This window comes from Prunus mume, linkage group LG7 (genome assembly GCF_029339155.1).
Source record: "Prunus mume cultivar Tortuosa linkage group LG7, ASM2933915v1, whole genome shotgun sequence".
NCBI lineage: Eukaryota > Viridiplantae > Streptophyta > Magnoliopsida > Rosales > Rosaceae > Prunus > Prunus mume.
The window spans coordinates 8,294,188-8,309,667 of NC_142704.1; the positions used below are offsets into that span (position 1 = coordinate 8,294,188).

Sequence of the window (15,480 nt, forward strand, 5' to 3'; positions counted from 1 at the left end):
AACCAAAGCCAGTCATAGTCATAGACGAGGACAAATTAATGTGCCAAAACCAAAGCAAAGAAATGGAGCCCATAGTACGGACGGTACAAACTAGAAAACATTATTGAAACACTCACGTAGGTAGAATCTTAATTAATTAGTTTACTAACCTTTCGTTTAATTTGTTTTGCATTTATGTTAGAAGACTGATTTTCATTTTCTAACTACAAACACTCACGTCTAGGAGCAATGCTGAGATACGAGCCATATGGTCACATTATCCTACTGTTACCTAGGTTTGCATGTTTTTCGACCAAAACAAAGGTTTGCATGTTTCATTCGTTCAACACATTGAAAAAAAAAAAAAAACTATGTATGTTATATTATATGAGATAGGGATCATAAGATTCTAGGAAGAAACTAGTGAAATGTCTCTGTCTGTGTCTGCCTAGGATTCTAGGGACTACATAAAGACCTCTGGTTGCTGAAATATGAAAGTGTTTGATTAGCCGAGAAAATAGAAAAAGAACAGGTCTACTTGTTAAAAGATATAGCTAGGTCAAGAAAGAAAACATGAAGGTTGGTGTCTTTTTATTTACTTTTGCATGAGATTCTCGTGGGTAAAAGACGAACATGACTTGACTACTCTGAAAAGAGCAATTTCAGCTTTGAATTTAACATGTGGCAGCTAGCTGGATTTGAAAAACCAAAAAACAAAAGTGCTAGTGCAGCTGAATTTAAGACGTATCAATGATTTGGTTTTCTTTCATGAATCATGATGATGAAGTGGTTTCACTTGGTACAAAAATGATTTGGTTTTCCTCCTGCTCTTGCTCTTGCAGGGGATGCATAAAAAAAATCACATATAGAGAAGATTCTCTTAGCTTTGTCATCTCATCTACATGTGCTAGTCTCGACAAACAAAGCATGTAGTTGATTGATTTGGATGACCTTTCTTCACCCCTCATTTCACAACCTAACCAATCCTCCTAAATGAAACAACTAGCTTCATTACAACTAGCAATTTAGAAACTTCAACATTTGCTTGAAGTGAACCCAAGACGAGACATGCGTCAATATTGCTATAAATAAATAAAAGATCCTAAATTCCTAACATCACAACATACATTATCAAAGAAATAAATGAATTGGATGATATGATACCATACAAGTTATCCTTAGCTTCGAATTAAAATCGACATCCAATTCATGTTCTCCATTTAATAATAAGTGTAAGAATGAATTAAGGCACCAAAAAAGGTTGCAAACATGTTCTCCATGTATATTGGGCCTTCAGCTTTTGATGTCCATTCTCTCTTTGCCCTTTCTGGGCTTGTATGAAATTTGTTTCAGCCCCAGAAAAAGAGAGGAAAGACTCGGTTTTTGGTGGGTAGGTGCGTGTTACGCATGTTTCTAAGTGGATTTACCTTTTCCTTGTTTGGGAGAATTATTTTGTGTTGGACTGAAAAAGAAGGTATAGTTTTGCAAATGTAAATCTCAACCAGTAATGCGGTCGCCTTTATATTTGAAAACAAGAAGTGGGTTTTGCCTTTATACTTGAAAACATTGAATGGGTTTTGGTTTTTCTCAACTATCTTCCCTGCCTGCCTTGAATTGATTTTCTCACATGGAACTGCACTTGAAAAGCTCATGCATAAATAATCTGTATTGGGTTTTGCAGTTGCGGTGTCAGGTGAGATATCTGAGCCTTCATTAGAATGGCAATGGAAAACAAAATGACAGTTTTCTCTGAAAAAACAAGCACTGGCTGATACAAACTAAGAACACACACACACTGAAAAAGGGTGCTCAATTAAGCCATTTCTACTTTGGCTTTTGCAACATTTATTAGCTCCAATTGTGACATTTCCTTACACCCACATGCCCAAAGTAAAGCATTAAGCTCCGTAAGTGTGTGTAGGAGAAGCACACAAGTGCTTTTGTATTTACTCCTTCCTTGTTTTGGTAGTGTTAGGCTGTTTTACACATGGGGACCTTGTGCTTCAAACCCAAAAGCACAACTTATATTGAGACTGTACTTTGCTGCATGCCAAAATGGGCTCGGTAGCAGCCACCATAACCACCTTTTATGGCAATCTGTGCAAGGCAATCCAAGTTCATAGAAGGTGATCATCTTCTTCATATAAATTGACTTGACTTGATGAATTATTGATCATCGCTTTATGTCTTCATCAATCATAATTAGAGCCTTATTGCTAACGCTTTCACTTCAAGCATTAAATTTGTTTGAAGCGAATCTACATTTAGACACACTGGGAATCATTTAGCCTACTCTACTCTAATTAAATTTAGTGGGCCGATGAAGAAGACTATATCGTGATCATTTTCGGCTCATTTGATAACGTGTTTAAGAATATAATTAGAGAGAGAGAGAGAGAGAGAGAGAGAGAGAGAGAGAGAGAAACTAGCTTTCTCATCAATTTTCCAGGAATATATATATATATATATATATATATGCAGATATATTATAGTGCTGCTGCCCCACATCCATTGCAATTATATATGACACAACCTATCACTTCTTCTCTACCACAATCTAATACATACACGTTGAGTTAGAATGATAAATGACTCCTTAAATCAGTCTTGTTAAAAGCTAACTGCCTTTTCTTTTCCAATTAGCATCTGTTAATTACATGACATTCAGTTTAGATCCTTTCTATTCTTTAATTATATGTCTCTTTCCCTCCTTTTCTCAACCACTTCCCCATCCCCTTATTTTAATATATTTTATTTATTTATTTATTTAAATCAGAGCTACCACCACAACATGATGCCTATCATATTTAATTTGTAATTTCAAAAACTAAATAATTATAGTTGTGGAATGTTTATTATTCTTCTTGTTTGGCTTCTACTTTAGCCTACAGACACGTCCATAAATAGCCTACTCCTCCATATCAGATTCTTGTGGGTCTAAATCTGTGGTCATCAAAATTGTACTGAATAAAATATTAAAACAAGGAATTGTTTTACTTAATAATGATCCTCTCTTGATTATTTTATTAATTACCTTGCTTCTATTTGACCATCACTGAGGGGTAAGAATAAAATTTATGAACATATTCTATGGTAAAGTGTCATATCACTTGAGCTGCATGCCTCTCCGGATAAGTTTAATTGTATTCGTCGCTACTTGGAGACACTTACAAGCTTGTAGTATTATTAGCCAACATGGATTGCTTTATCAAATCCAAGTTCATTGTCAAACAAATCCAATCCAATTAAGAAAATGGGCAAGTTTGTCAACCATAAAATATTGAAAAGATGCGTCTGTGAATGTAAAGGAGCCACGTACAATCCGAACATAACCAATTGAAATTGTTGCATGCATGGTAATGTCATCACTACAATCACATCCCAAAAGTTAGGCAGCGCCATGAAAATAGTCAATCCTTTGCTTCAAATGAAAGTGCAGATTCATGGAGGAGGAGGATCTTCATCTTCCTATCTCAATCCAATTACTGGGCTGGCTGGTCTTCATCGACCTCCTGACCTTTGCCTAACCCAATTCCTATATTCTCCATCAGCTGGCTTATGGACCAACCACTCCATGCCGCGTGCCTGTTTCTCTTCATCACCTCATGTTGGAACAAAGGAAACAGGACCCACATAGGCCGGCGTCAACCCTTCACCTTTCTTAATGAAATTTGGCGCAAACCCTAAGTTATACCGTATTACCTTATAAGTTATAACATGGTTTGGCCAGTGATCAGGTGTGGCAGCACTGCTCATTCCTTCCATCTTCACACATACGTGGACGTCGCTTATGGGCTCTTTTTTGAGGGTACCCAGATGATTAAAATTCCTAAGACAACCTAACATCACAGGTGTCCAGTCCTAACAGGAATGATGGAATTCTTTCCTGAAAAAGAAAGATCAGTCTCCTTCTAATTGTAGCCAAAGTGTCGAGCGTGACTCGCATGCATTCCATATAGAGATGATGACCCAATTTTTTTTCATTCACTTTTCAAAATAATTCTTAATATGCAAATTTGGTTGGTCAATTGCAAACTTCTTTTCAGGCCCGTTGTAATGAGCCCACATTAAAAAGATATATAGGCCACTTTTGAAGTTGATTTTAATTGGCCAGTTAGTTTTAGGTAGAAAGATTGGAAAACAAAAACAATAATTGTCATGGAATTTTGGCTGATTTGATTTGTGCCTCATAATTCAAAAAAATTGACCTAGCTAGCGGAAAATTAAAATATGATCGTAAAGAAATTAATAAATTAATTCGTGAAATACTAACTCCGAAAGAGATTCCAAGTTCACATTTCTCACGCTCATTGCTCAAAAATAAAATAATACTGAATCTTATTAACTTGCTAGTGTGAGATTGTATTTAATTTAACATCCATGCATGACTTGCAAAAGCATTGTTGTGATTAAAAATAGGCCCCTAGAAATGAATTGAAGTCAAATGGGGACTCAAAAAGTAGCATTCAACCATAAAGAAAAAAAAACCAACAAACGTTACATGTTGAAATTACACTATTATTGTTAATGGAGAGGACAAATTAGCTTAGATACATTAACAAATTCATTCCAAACTTTCTTTCACCTAACCACTAACCACTTAATGGCTTTAATCACTCACTACGCACATTTACATGCACCGCCCTTGCAACTTTGATTAATTAGTTTGGTCAAATGACACATTATATATATACTTTGATTAATAAGAAATTTACTGTATATGAGTTAATATGAGCACTGCCGTGTTTAAGTGTTAAAGACTTTTTTATTTACTTTCTTTTTCTTTTTCCATAACTTAATTCGAGCTTAATACGAAATTAATGAGTTAAGATGAATAATAATAAACAAATGGGATTTTCAGGCATGGTCTTAAGGGGACTGAGAGGGGTGGTACGCTATCAGTGATAAGGTTCCCGCTCCCTCTTCCAATTGAGCGGATAAAAAGCTACGTAGTTAGATCAACAACTGAGTCCGTATGTGTAGAAAAACTCGCATAATCTTCAATGACATCATTTTTCTCTAAAAAATAAACAAACTGCATTTTCGAACACAAATATAATGATAAAACAACATCATTCACGGACAAAATGGCAAAAAATACTAGTTTTTTAATAATGTTTTTCTATGCATTTCTTTTCCTGTTATAATTTGGTATTTTGGTTCAACCCTATTGTTGTCACTTTCCAGTGATAATAGCATGAAACTCCATGCAGTGTCAACTTCGTAACCATTTCAAATGTCCTCTGTTTTTTTTTGGAGATTTGTTTCGAAAACAACAGGGTCATAAAGGTCATTTCGGCGTGAATAAAGTGGGCTTTAACTAATTTTTGAGAGCTGGACACAGCAAAACTTCTGTAATCTTCTATGCATTTGCCACAGCTGTTCTCACTATATTTATTTTATTTATTTTCATAAAGCCTCTAATTTTATTTATTTTGAACCAAAAAAAAAACACAGATTATATATATTATTATGAGCTTCTTCGAACTCTTTATGACGTGTGTGCCGATGATTCAGGTGTATACAAATAAACAAACACCATCCAATAACATCAGAGTCCTATCCACCCTCTCACAGAATGAATATAATTGGTTGAACTTAAATTATAATTAATTAATAATCAATCCAGAATATGGTATTGACAAAACTGAAACATATTATAATTAGTGATATAATAAAAAAAAATCATGCACAGTATTTGGATGGTGTTGTCCATGGTCAAATTTTTAAGGGGGGCAGAAGGGAGGAATTATTACAGAGAAAGTTGAAGAGAAAGCTAAAACGACCTACCTAAGTTGCCTTCCATTCCACGTTTCTTTCTCTGCCGAAACACCAGTATTTAGGGGCTTCTGTTTCTCACACTGCTTTTTTTCTCTTAACACCTCATCCATCTGATCCATCTTCCAGCTCTCTCAACTTGTTCCATGGCTTCTTTTCTTTTCCTCTGTGTCCCTACCTCTTCTTTCCACTTACCTATCCCTTTTCCTTGAGCTTTTCTCTTTTGCTCCTTGGAAACTTACTTTTTTGTTTGAATCTTTCTGGGTTCTGTTTTTTCTCTATAAATAAAGTGTCTTGGAATTTTGGGGAGTTGATAAGCTGTGTTTGGTTTGTACCCATTGAAGCTTGAGAGATTCTAAGTTGTGTTTTGAGGGTGGTTTGTGAAAACTATGCCTTGTTGATCAAAACCAAGATTCTGAAACAGGGGTTTTAGACACAAAAATTCATTGGGGTTTTAGGGAAAAAACAAGGAATTAATGGAAAACGTTCCAGCTGGAATGGCTGAGCAAGATGAGCAGATCGATTTGCCACCGGGGTTTCGGTTCCACCCAACCGATGAAGAGCTTATTTCTCATTACCTGCATAAGAAGGTTATTTATATCAGCTTCTCTTGTAAAGCAATTGGGGAGGTGGACTTGAACAAGTCTGAACCTTGGGATTTGCCTGGTAAGCTTCTTCTGAAACACAATCTGTTTTGATGTCCGCAAATGGTTGGAATTTGCTTTATATTTATTTGATTTACTTTCTTTTTGGTTTCTGGATGAAGGGAAAGCGAAAATGGGAGAAAAGGAATGGTACTTTTTCTGTGTGAGAGACAGAAAGTACCCAACTGGTCTGAGGACAAACAGGGCAACTGAAGCTGGATATTGGAAAGCCACAGGGAAAGATAAAGAGATCTACAAAGGAAAATCCCTAGTTGGCATGAAAAAGACCTTGGTTTTCTACAGAGGCAGAGCCCCCAAAGGAGAAAAGAGCGATTGGGTCATGCATGAGTACAGATTGGAGGGTAAATTCTCTGTTCATAACCTCCCCAAAACTGCAAAGGTATTTGCTTTTCCTCTGTTTTCCCTTGTTTTTAACTCTCTTTATTTGTTCATGTATTTTGATGCTAATGGAAATATGTTGTGTCTTTTTTGCAGAATGAATGGGTGATTTGCAGGGTTTTTGAGAAAAACTCTGGTGGCAAAAAAACCCATATTTCAGGATTTGTGAGATATGGTGCTGTGGGAAATGAAATAGGTCCTTCTGGTCTGCCACCGTTAATGGATTCTTCACCTTACAGCTCCAAAACCAAACTCGCCTCTGAGTCCTCTTACGTGCCCTGCTTCTCCAACCCTGATCCCACTGATGTTCAAAGAAACCAAGGGATTGTTGATTATGTGAACAACCCTCTTTTTGGTGTTTCTTCAAACAGCTCCGACTTTTTCCCAAGAGCCCCATTTTCCAACTCATTCTACTCTGCTCAGTCTGCTCCAGTTGCAGCAAATTTCCCGTTCCCAGGTTCAGTTTTAATGCAAGACCAGTCCATTTTGAGGGCCTTGCTTGAAAACAATGGTTCAAACATGAGGCAGAGCTTCAAAACAGAGGGGGAAATGGTCAGTGTGTCCCAAGAGACAGGGCTAACAAGTGAAATGAACACTGAAATCTCTTCTGTCATGTCCAATCTTGAGATGGGAAGGAGGCCATTTGGTGATCAAGAGGCCCCAGCAGCAGCAGCAGCTGGAGCAGTGGACCTGGATAATTTTTGGAATTATTAAAAGTTTCAAATAGCAAGCATTATATATGAGATTGAATGAGTAGTAAAAGAAAAGAAAAAGCAGCTTCTGCTTCTGCTTCTGCTTCCAGTATTATTGTTGTGAGTTTGAATATTGATGGTAAGAAATTGAATATTGTGGGTGGGTCTGTGTATAGATTTTCTGAATCCAAATGAAAAACTGAATGAAAGTGAAGCATCTGTTATGTACTGTAAGAAATTATATCATGTATTCCTATTTAATTATATCAGATATTGGCCTCATTCTTGTGAATGTGCTCCAGTACAATATTGGTGACATCTGAGAATGAGATTCAGTTGGTGGAAATGATTTTCTTTTCTGTTTTTTACTCTTTAAAAACTTTGTACCTTTAGTTACATCATGAGTTTGGGGGTTTCAACTTCTGGTGTGGGGGCTCAGGTAAATGTGGTGTTGACGTTGACATTCTCTCTCTCTCTCTCTCTCTCTCTCTCTACACACACGTGCATGTCGCCCTCAAACACACGGAGGATTTTGATAAATGAACATGCAGTTAAGTTCCATGTAAATCATTGGCCTAGCTAGGGTTAGCTTAGATTAAAATTTCAACCTCTGCGATTAACTTTGACTTAAAACGATGTGAAGTTTTGTATTCATATATTTGACAATGCTCAAGAAGGCCTAATTATTTCATGGGTATAATTTTGTATGTTACAGACAGTGTTTAACAGCTAATTTACCATCAAATTACAAATAAAATTTCTCTAATAACCATTTATTCAGATGGGTAATGTGACCGATGATGCTGAGTGAGCGATTAGCATATGAACTATTACTTCCATGATTATTTGACTAATCCTTGCTTACTTAGTCAAGTTATGTTCAACCAAATCATGGAAGATGTGGAATGAAATGAAATATGAGGTTGACATATGAAATCATGGAAGCTTGGTTGAAAGAAGAAACTATTAATTGTAGAGAAAAAACCCAGCTGTCTGAAATTAAGTTCACATTTCAGGATAGCAATTATGAAAACAATAAAAGTCTTGTCACATATAATATATATTATTTTTTTGAATTATTTACACTAACACACCCTTAACTTTTCGGTTTTTATTTTTTATTTTTTCACAAAACCCCCTGAGGTTTTAAATTATTTTTATCTAAAGATTGATGATTTTATATATAAAAAAATTATCCAAATGACAAAGTGAGTCTTTGAGATTAGATTGCACATATATTTATTGAGATTGATTTTGTCATTTGCCCACATTTTTTTAAAATGAAAGCACCAAGTTTTGGACGAACAATCAATGAAAAATAGTTTTGTGAAAACAATTTGAAACTTGAGAGGTTGTTCGTGTAATTTTAAAATCATAGGAGTTTTGTAAAAAATAAAAAATATGAGAAGATGTTAGTGTAAATAACTCATTTTTTCTTCCTTGTTTTTTTGGGGTACTAAAAGTCGTTGTAGTTGAAGGAAGGAAAACGAGATCTTATATTTATACCCTTTATTATATTCTATACCTTACATTTTCATGGAGGCTGTCACACCAGATTCATTCCTGTTTGTTGGATCTTCAACGCTGTCCTCTCATCCAGTATCTATGAATTATGATGCAGGCAATCCGTTATCAAGCTGTAAAGCATGATGTATTGATGTAAGAATATTTACCTTATTTTATTATGATGTGTTTATTTCTGTAACATGTGGGTTTTAGTTTTTGACACATGCATGCATGATCCAATCACGAAAGAATTTGAGTCCTGCACGACATGTTTCCCATCAGTAATATTATTATTGTGCATATGATATTTGTCTTTTACAGATTCATTTTTCTTGACATCAAATTAATAAACCTCCAATCCCAAAGTATCAAAAGTCACCCCTATTAATCACCCAACAATATCAAGGTCCCCAATATGCTCAACAATACGATCTCAGGCCACCCTTCATAAGCACAAACAATATATGTAGAATAACTTCTCATACATGCTCAAATGTCATAACATAAGTTATCGCATAAGGAACTTGTAGTTCAAGTCATAAAGAGCAGCTTATTTGTATATCTTTGTAAGTTATGTGCACCGGATATATGCATCAAGTATTAGGTATTTAAAGGAAATATTTCTAATTTCCAATTTTGTACACCAGGTATAGGCACCAGGTGCCTTTTTCTTATGAAGCATTCTACTTGTAGCAACAAAAAGAAAAAACTACCATCTAATTCAAAAAATTATTGGATCTTCGATTTGAAAAAGTTTGCAATTCTGTAATTTCAGAAGATCGCCGTGGGTGTTTGTGTCAATCGAACGTGAGAAGAAAAGCGACGTAACGGAGTCCCATCAGAGTTAACGTTGAATGTTGTGAGGTAAGATTCGGGCATAGAGTTAGGCCTTTCTAACGGTCGACACGTACCCCGCGCTAACCCTACACGAGCTTCAGGTTTTCCTGGCGTCACCGGGTAGCCAACCAATGCGAACGCTTCCCGCTACTCAAAGCACGCCACGCGGCCTCAGGTGTTATGGGCCTCCCTCCAACTATGCTCTCTCGTGGAGACACACAACCCTCCTCACATCATTCACTGACTTTTGTCACCAAAAAATCTTTTGATTTTTTCCTTCGCGAAAGCTTTGATGGTGAACAAGAAAAACAAAACATCGTGCAGTGGTTTTTGTCTTCAATTGGTTAGAAGAAATTTCAACTCCAATTTATATGAATGATTAAGACGATATATATTTATGTTGAATTTAATATCTAGTTGTCGCTAGCTTATTGCAGTGGTATAGTTTTGTTGAGAGTATATTAATCAATCCTACAAATATAAAAATTTAGCAAAAACAAACAAAAGAATAAAAAAGAAAGTTTTTTAAAAGAAAACTCTCTCATCATGACAAAATATCGAAATCAAAATTCATTTATATATATGTACATATATAGGAAGTCGAAAATCAAGTTGCAAAGTTCCTTAATGATAGCATTATCATGTGTAACTGATCATATGATTTTTATACATATTTTATTTTAAGACATTTTCTTTTGAGATGGCGATAACATACTAAACTCACGCACACTACACAAATGTTAGGAACCGAATCCAGGATCTTTTATGGAGGAGCATTTGCTCAAAACTACTATCTTAGTTGAGTCCTTTGCCTGATCGCTTGGATTTTTAGAGAGACATGCCAAATGTAGGACTTTGGTAAGAAGAAAAAAAAGAATATGGATGGAGTAAAACTAAGAAGTAATTTTTGTTTAATTTTTGGTACACAAAATGAGTGCTATATGCCCTAATGGGTTCTGAAAACAGTAACTTCACCCAGTGCGTGATGGTGAATGGGGGAATGACTTGAAAGAAGATTTTCAATTGGTTGGTTTGGATAGAGTATGATGTGGGTCAATCAATCTTATCCTTCTAACCTCTTTTGTAAAGTCCATTGTTTTGCTCCAAAGCCAGATAAAGAATTAGAGATAAGATGGAGGCATTCGTACTATTTCTGATTTTATTTCCATTAGAAGAACAGATTTGGAGGATTATCCCTTTCTATTTTATTTCACTACCTTAATGCTTGCGGTTTTTGTGAAAGTTGCTAGGGCAATTGTTCTTATGCTCACAATAGAAAGGGTGAAATTGCTGGGGCATGCACGATAGCAGGGATGTGGAGACATACTTGTCTGGTTTGGCATGCACGATACGATAGTGCTCTTGGTCACAAAAGTCAACATTTATTTTCTCAGTGTTTGGTATATTTTAATTATGATGTAAATGTGAGAAGTTTCCATGGTTATCTCCTAAGTTCGTAATATATTATTTTTAATATATACAAAGTCCACTTAAAGGAGCGAAAACATTTTCATTTTCTGATTCATTTTCCTTTCCAAGCATTAAGATAAGTCAACCCATTAAAGGCATGTGCATGTCTAGTTCGTGCATGTCATGATCAAAGAAAGAAATGCAGCAAAACACTTCCAATAAATATTTTGCATTAATTCTTTCATTCAGATTCAGAATGCATGAATCCAGCATTAATTAGTAGTTAAGACTAATCACTAATTATTTAATCATCACAAGAACACAAACGGGTTCAAAAGCCCAAATTATATGTGACCTATAGCAAGCAAGGCCCAGGAACACAAAAGAACGCCAAACTATTGACCAACCTATGACAAAGCATACCAATTTTTTTTTCACAAAGCGATATTCTAACTACTCTTAATGTACGGGAATATGAATCAAACTCGGTTCAAAGGGGTTGCAAGTCACACTGCCTTGACCAACTCGCATAAAATTCCTATGTATCCGTCAATTACTCTATCATTGTATATTTTTATATAATTGAAATAAAAAATTGATCTAGTCGTTGGTGTTGTGGGCATTTGTCAAGGGCTTATTATGCACAGCACAAGTGAGGCCAGCGGCCTATGGAAGTGGTGGCCCACGGCCCTGAAGATATTTGTGGGATATGCAAATCCTTAATTAAAGAGAGCTTTCAAAATAAAATTCAAATGCCTGTCTGTCTCTCTGTCCGGATCTGCCTGGATCAAGATGGTATTTGGTTGCAGAGATGTCATGTGAGGTCACATATATAAGTATTTTCCACATTTAACTTGATAGGCCCAAAATCAGCTGCCTCAAAGTCCCCCACCCACCATTTGTTTATGTTCAGCATTTCCTTGGTCATTATAACAACCCCAGTTTTCTAGCTAGCTATAGGTCATGACTCAGGATTGAGCCCAAGATAGTTGGCATTATATATATGCATGAGCGTGTGACTTAGCTAATGTTTGCAAATCATTTCAACATAGTTTTTTAGCGTGCGTGTCAACAACATGTGGACTCACGTCTATCATCAGTTACAATATTCATTGATATTCCGCCATTTTTAAAGTCATGACGGACGACGGGGTTTAGTCTAATAAAAAATAATATTTATTTGTAGACTAGAGTTCTTATTCGAGCCTTCATGCCACATTATATAATCTAAATTCATTTGTGTTTATTTTTTTAGAAGATATGACGGATTGAGAAAATCTCACTTCCACTTAAAGCCGTATATATAATAGAAAATCTCTTTTATTTTTCTGCTTCCATACAGTATATCTCTCAAAAAGTATTTATCCTGCTCCCATACAGTATATCTGTCCAAGACTATTTCTCTGCTCCCATACAGTATATCTGTCCAATTCATGGCAAGAGGGTTTTGTTGTGTACATTTTTCCTGCAACACTCATAATAATGAATCTGAATACGTTCTGCCCTTAATTTCTTTGTTTGAGAGAGAGAAGTTGTGTCCTTAATAAAGAGCTTAGTGTTGCACGTACAGTTATGATTTACTGTGGGTAATAAAATGTAACTGTGCTCTTTACTGTGGCAGGCCGCCACTGGAGCTAAATTGAAATTTTTGTACAGTTCATACCCACTCTGGTACTTTTGCTAGATGACCAGTAATAGTAATTCACAATTTGAAAATGCAATAAACTCAGCATGCACCGAACGGGCTTTGGATGCTTTCGCTGTCTTGTATCAGAAATAAACGCACGTTATTACGGACATCCGCATAGGAAAAAATTTGTATGCTATTTGTATCAGGCCAGGACTTGCTTTGATCTTCCACTGTTGATTCAGAAATCATACTTCTTTGGCATTGAAAACTTCGGATATTTACTGACTGCTCTCATGAGAATTAATACTGGGGTTGGATGGAGTGTTGGAGTGGTGGTGCTGGGAGAAATTACAAGTGGCCATAACCCAGAAGTGGTACAATACTACAATTTTATTCATCCTGGGCCCACTTCACATCATTTGCAAACCTAATCTTACTGTTAATACACATGGTTCAGGAACTCATCATAACACAAAAGACAGACTGCGGTACATGTTACAGGATAAGCAATACGTATATACTTAACTTTCGTACGTAGCTCGGTTAGATGTATTTGCTGCTGTAAGAACACGTGCGTAATTTTGATCAGAGTTTTGGTTGAGGAAGTATATCAACATTGACCACTGGGTAACATAAAGATGCATGCTTATTGGATGTTACGCGACCTTTTATTTGGACGTTAGAACCCAACAGAAAACTATAGATCTATATCATAGTGATCGAGTGGTGACCGACCGAGTGGAGACAAATTTATCCAAAAAATAAAAAAATTTGGTAAGAAATTAAAAATGTTATGGGTGTCTGTCCATTGTGGTTGGACATTATATATGTAGGTGGGTCCATAATAAAGATATGTGATTCAAAGCTTAATAGTTGATTTTATTGACATATATTTGGGGTGTAGGTTTGGACATGATGAAGATGATAACATGTATCGAAACGAAAGTACATCTCTTTCATGGATACGCATGGGCGGAGCCACATACATGCCTACAGTGGTCGCGGCCTCCCAAAGCTCTATAAAAAAAACTAGTAACTCTTAAACACTTGCCGCAATATCAGTTAAAATATAAGGTTATAAAACCTTATAATTACAGTACTGGCCCCCCAAAGACAAGCTACTAGCTCTGTACGTACTCAGCCACAACAACAACTCATGGGAGAAGTGAGAGTTATTACATTTCAGAGGCTTTAACATAATATATATGTATTTAGATAGACATAGATGACAGAACCTATTGTGCACGACTAGTCTTTTGTATCAAATATCTGACAATAGATGCCAAGACCACACAGTTTATTTTTTGTTTTTGGTTTTTCATTATATCTTGCTTTGTCCTTTTGCTTTAAATCCATTGATGAAGGACTGATATTCCTCAACAAGGCTCTTCATAACCGCTATCCCTTTCGCTTACTTATGTCTCATTGTAAAGGGCTGGTTTGGAACCAACTAATTCTGTCCCTTGTAGTTAGTATGAAGGGAAATGGTTGGGCCAAGGAATTAATAGTAATAATTGTTTCAATATCCATGTTTTATTTAGGACCACCACAGAATAAGTGTAGAGAGATGCTAGGGTTTGATGGCTTAACCCAGAAGAACCAGTTTAAAATGCAGCTGAATTATTAAGAACACATAAATCTTTCTCCATTTACTCTCCGACCCAACGAAATGAATTGCAGGTTTTTTCTTTCTCTTCCTTTTTTCCTTTTTGCTTTTATTTCTTTCCCTCAATATTAGATTGCACATTCAATTCCATACATGATTAACTAAAAGGCTGACATCATCATAAATGATGGGCCATTATATTTATAATTTGGCTATGAATTACAACCGGAATTCGTTTTCTTATTATTAGATACAATTGATAGCTGGTTTATATTATTCTAATTTAATTAAATCCAATTCCAAAAATGAGAAAGCCAAAGCAGTTCCCTTATAAGCAAGTTAGAATGCTTTCACCCCCCGGAATCACATCCATATAAGGAAGCTTGTCATGTAATAGCATTTGGTAGTCTATCAATCTAATCTGAGCAACTTGGAATGTGCTCTACGAGTTGGGAGATTCGAACTCAGGTGTAGAGGGGCTATCTCATTACCGTGATAAACTAACCAAACTCACGTCTGCACAACCGAATTTAATTATTTCATATATATATATTTACAACTTACGATGTTGTAAATCAAATTAATAATCATATTCAAAACATGCACGTGCATATGCATGCAAGTTGTTCAAAAGAAAAGAAGAATGCATTAGTGAATACTTCTTAATTAATCAAAAAGTTCATTTAACCAACATAATATCATAAGGGTACGTAACAAAGTACTTACCTGAATATTGATGTCTCCCGCTAGACGTGGGACACGAATTTTAACTTCTTGCACTGCATGGGTGTTACGAGTCATCAATCATCACAACGGCTCTAATCCTAGCTTACTCAATCCAACATCACTTCGACTTTTGTACCACAAGAAGAAGAAGAAGAAAAAAAACCCATGTATTTGTCCGCTATAAATAGTAAGGAAATGTTCCCAGTCTGGGTCGTAACCAAAATTGCCGGAAGTAGAGCCTACTGTTGCTATCATTCCATAGCCTCTAGCTAG

General features: G+C 35.9%; 1 protein-coding gene across 1 annotated transcript; it reads left to right on the top strand.

Annotated features, from left to right (window-relative positions):
- Positions 1–5,850: 5,850 nt before the first annotated feature.
- NAC100 (NAC domain containing protein 100) lies at positions 5,851–7,838 on the top strand. Its single transcript, XM_008241699.2, has 3 exons — positions 5,851–6,423; positions 6,524–6,801; positions 6,897–7,838. The coding sequence occupies exons 1-3, from the start codon at positions 6,234–6,236 to the stop codon at positions 7,512–7,514; spliced, it is 1,086 nt and encodes a 361-aa protein (XP_008239921.2). The 5' UTR covers positions 5,851–6,233; the 3' UTR covers positions 7,515–7,838.
- The last annotated feature ends 7,642 nt before the right edge of the window (positions 7,839–15,480 follow it).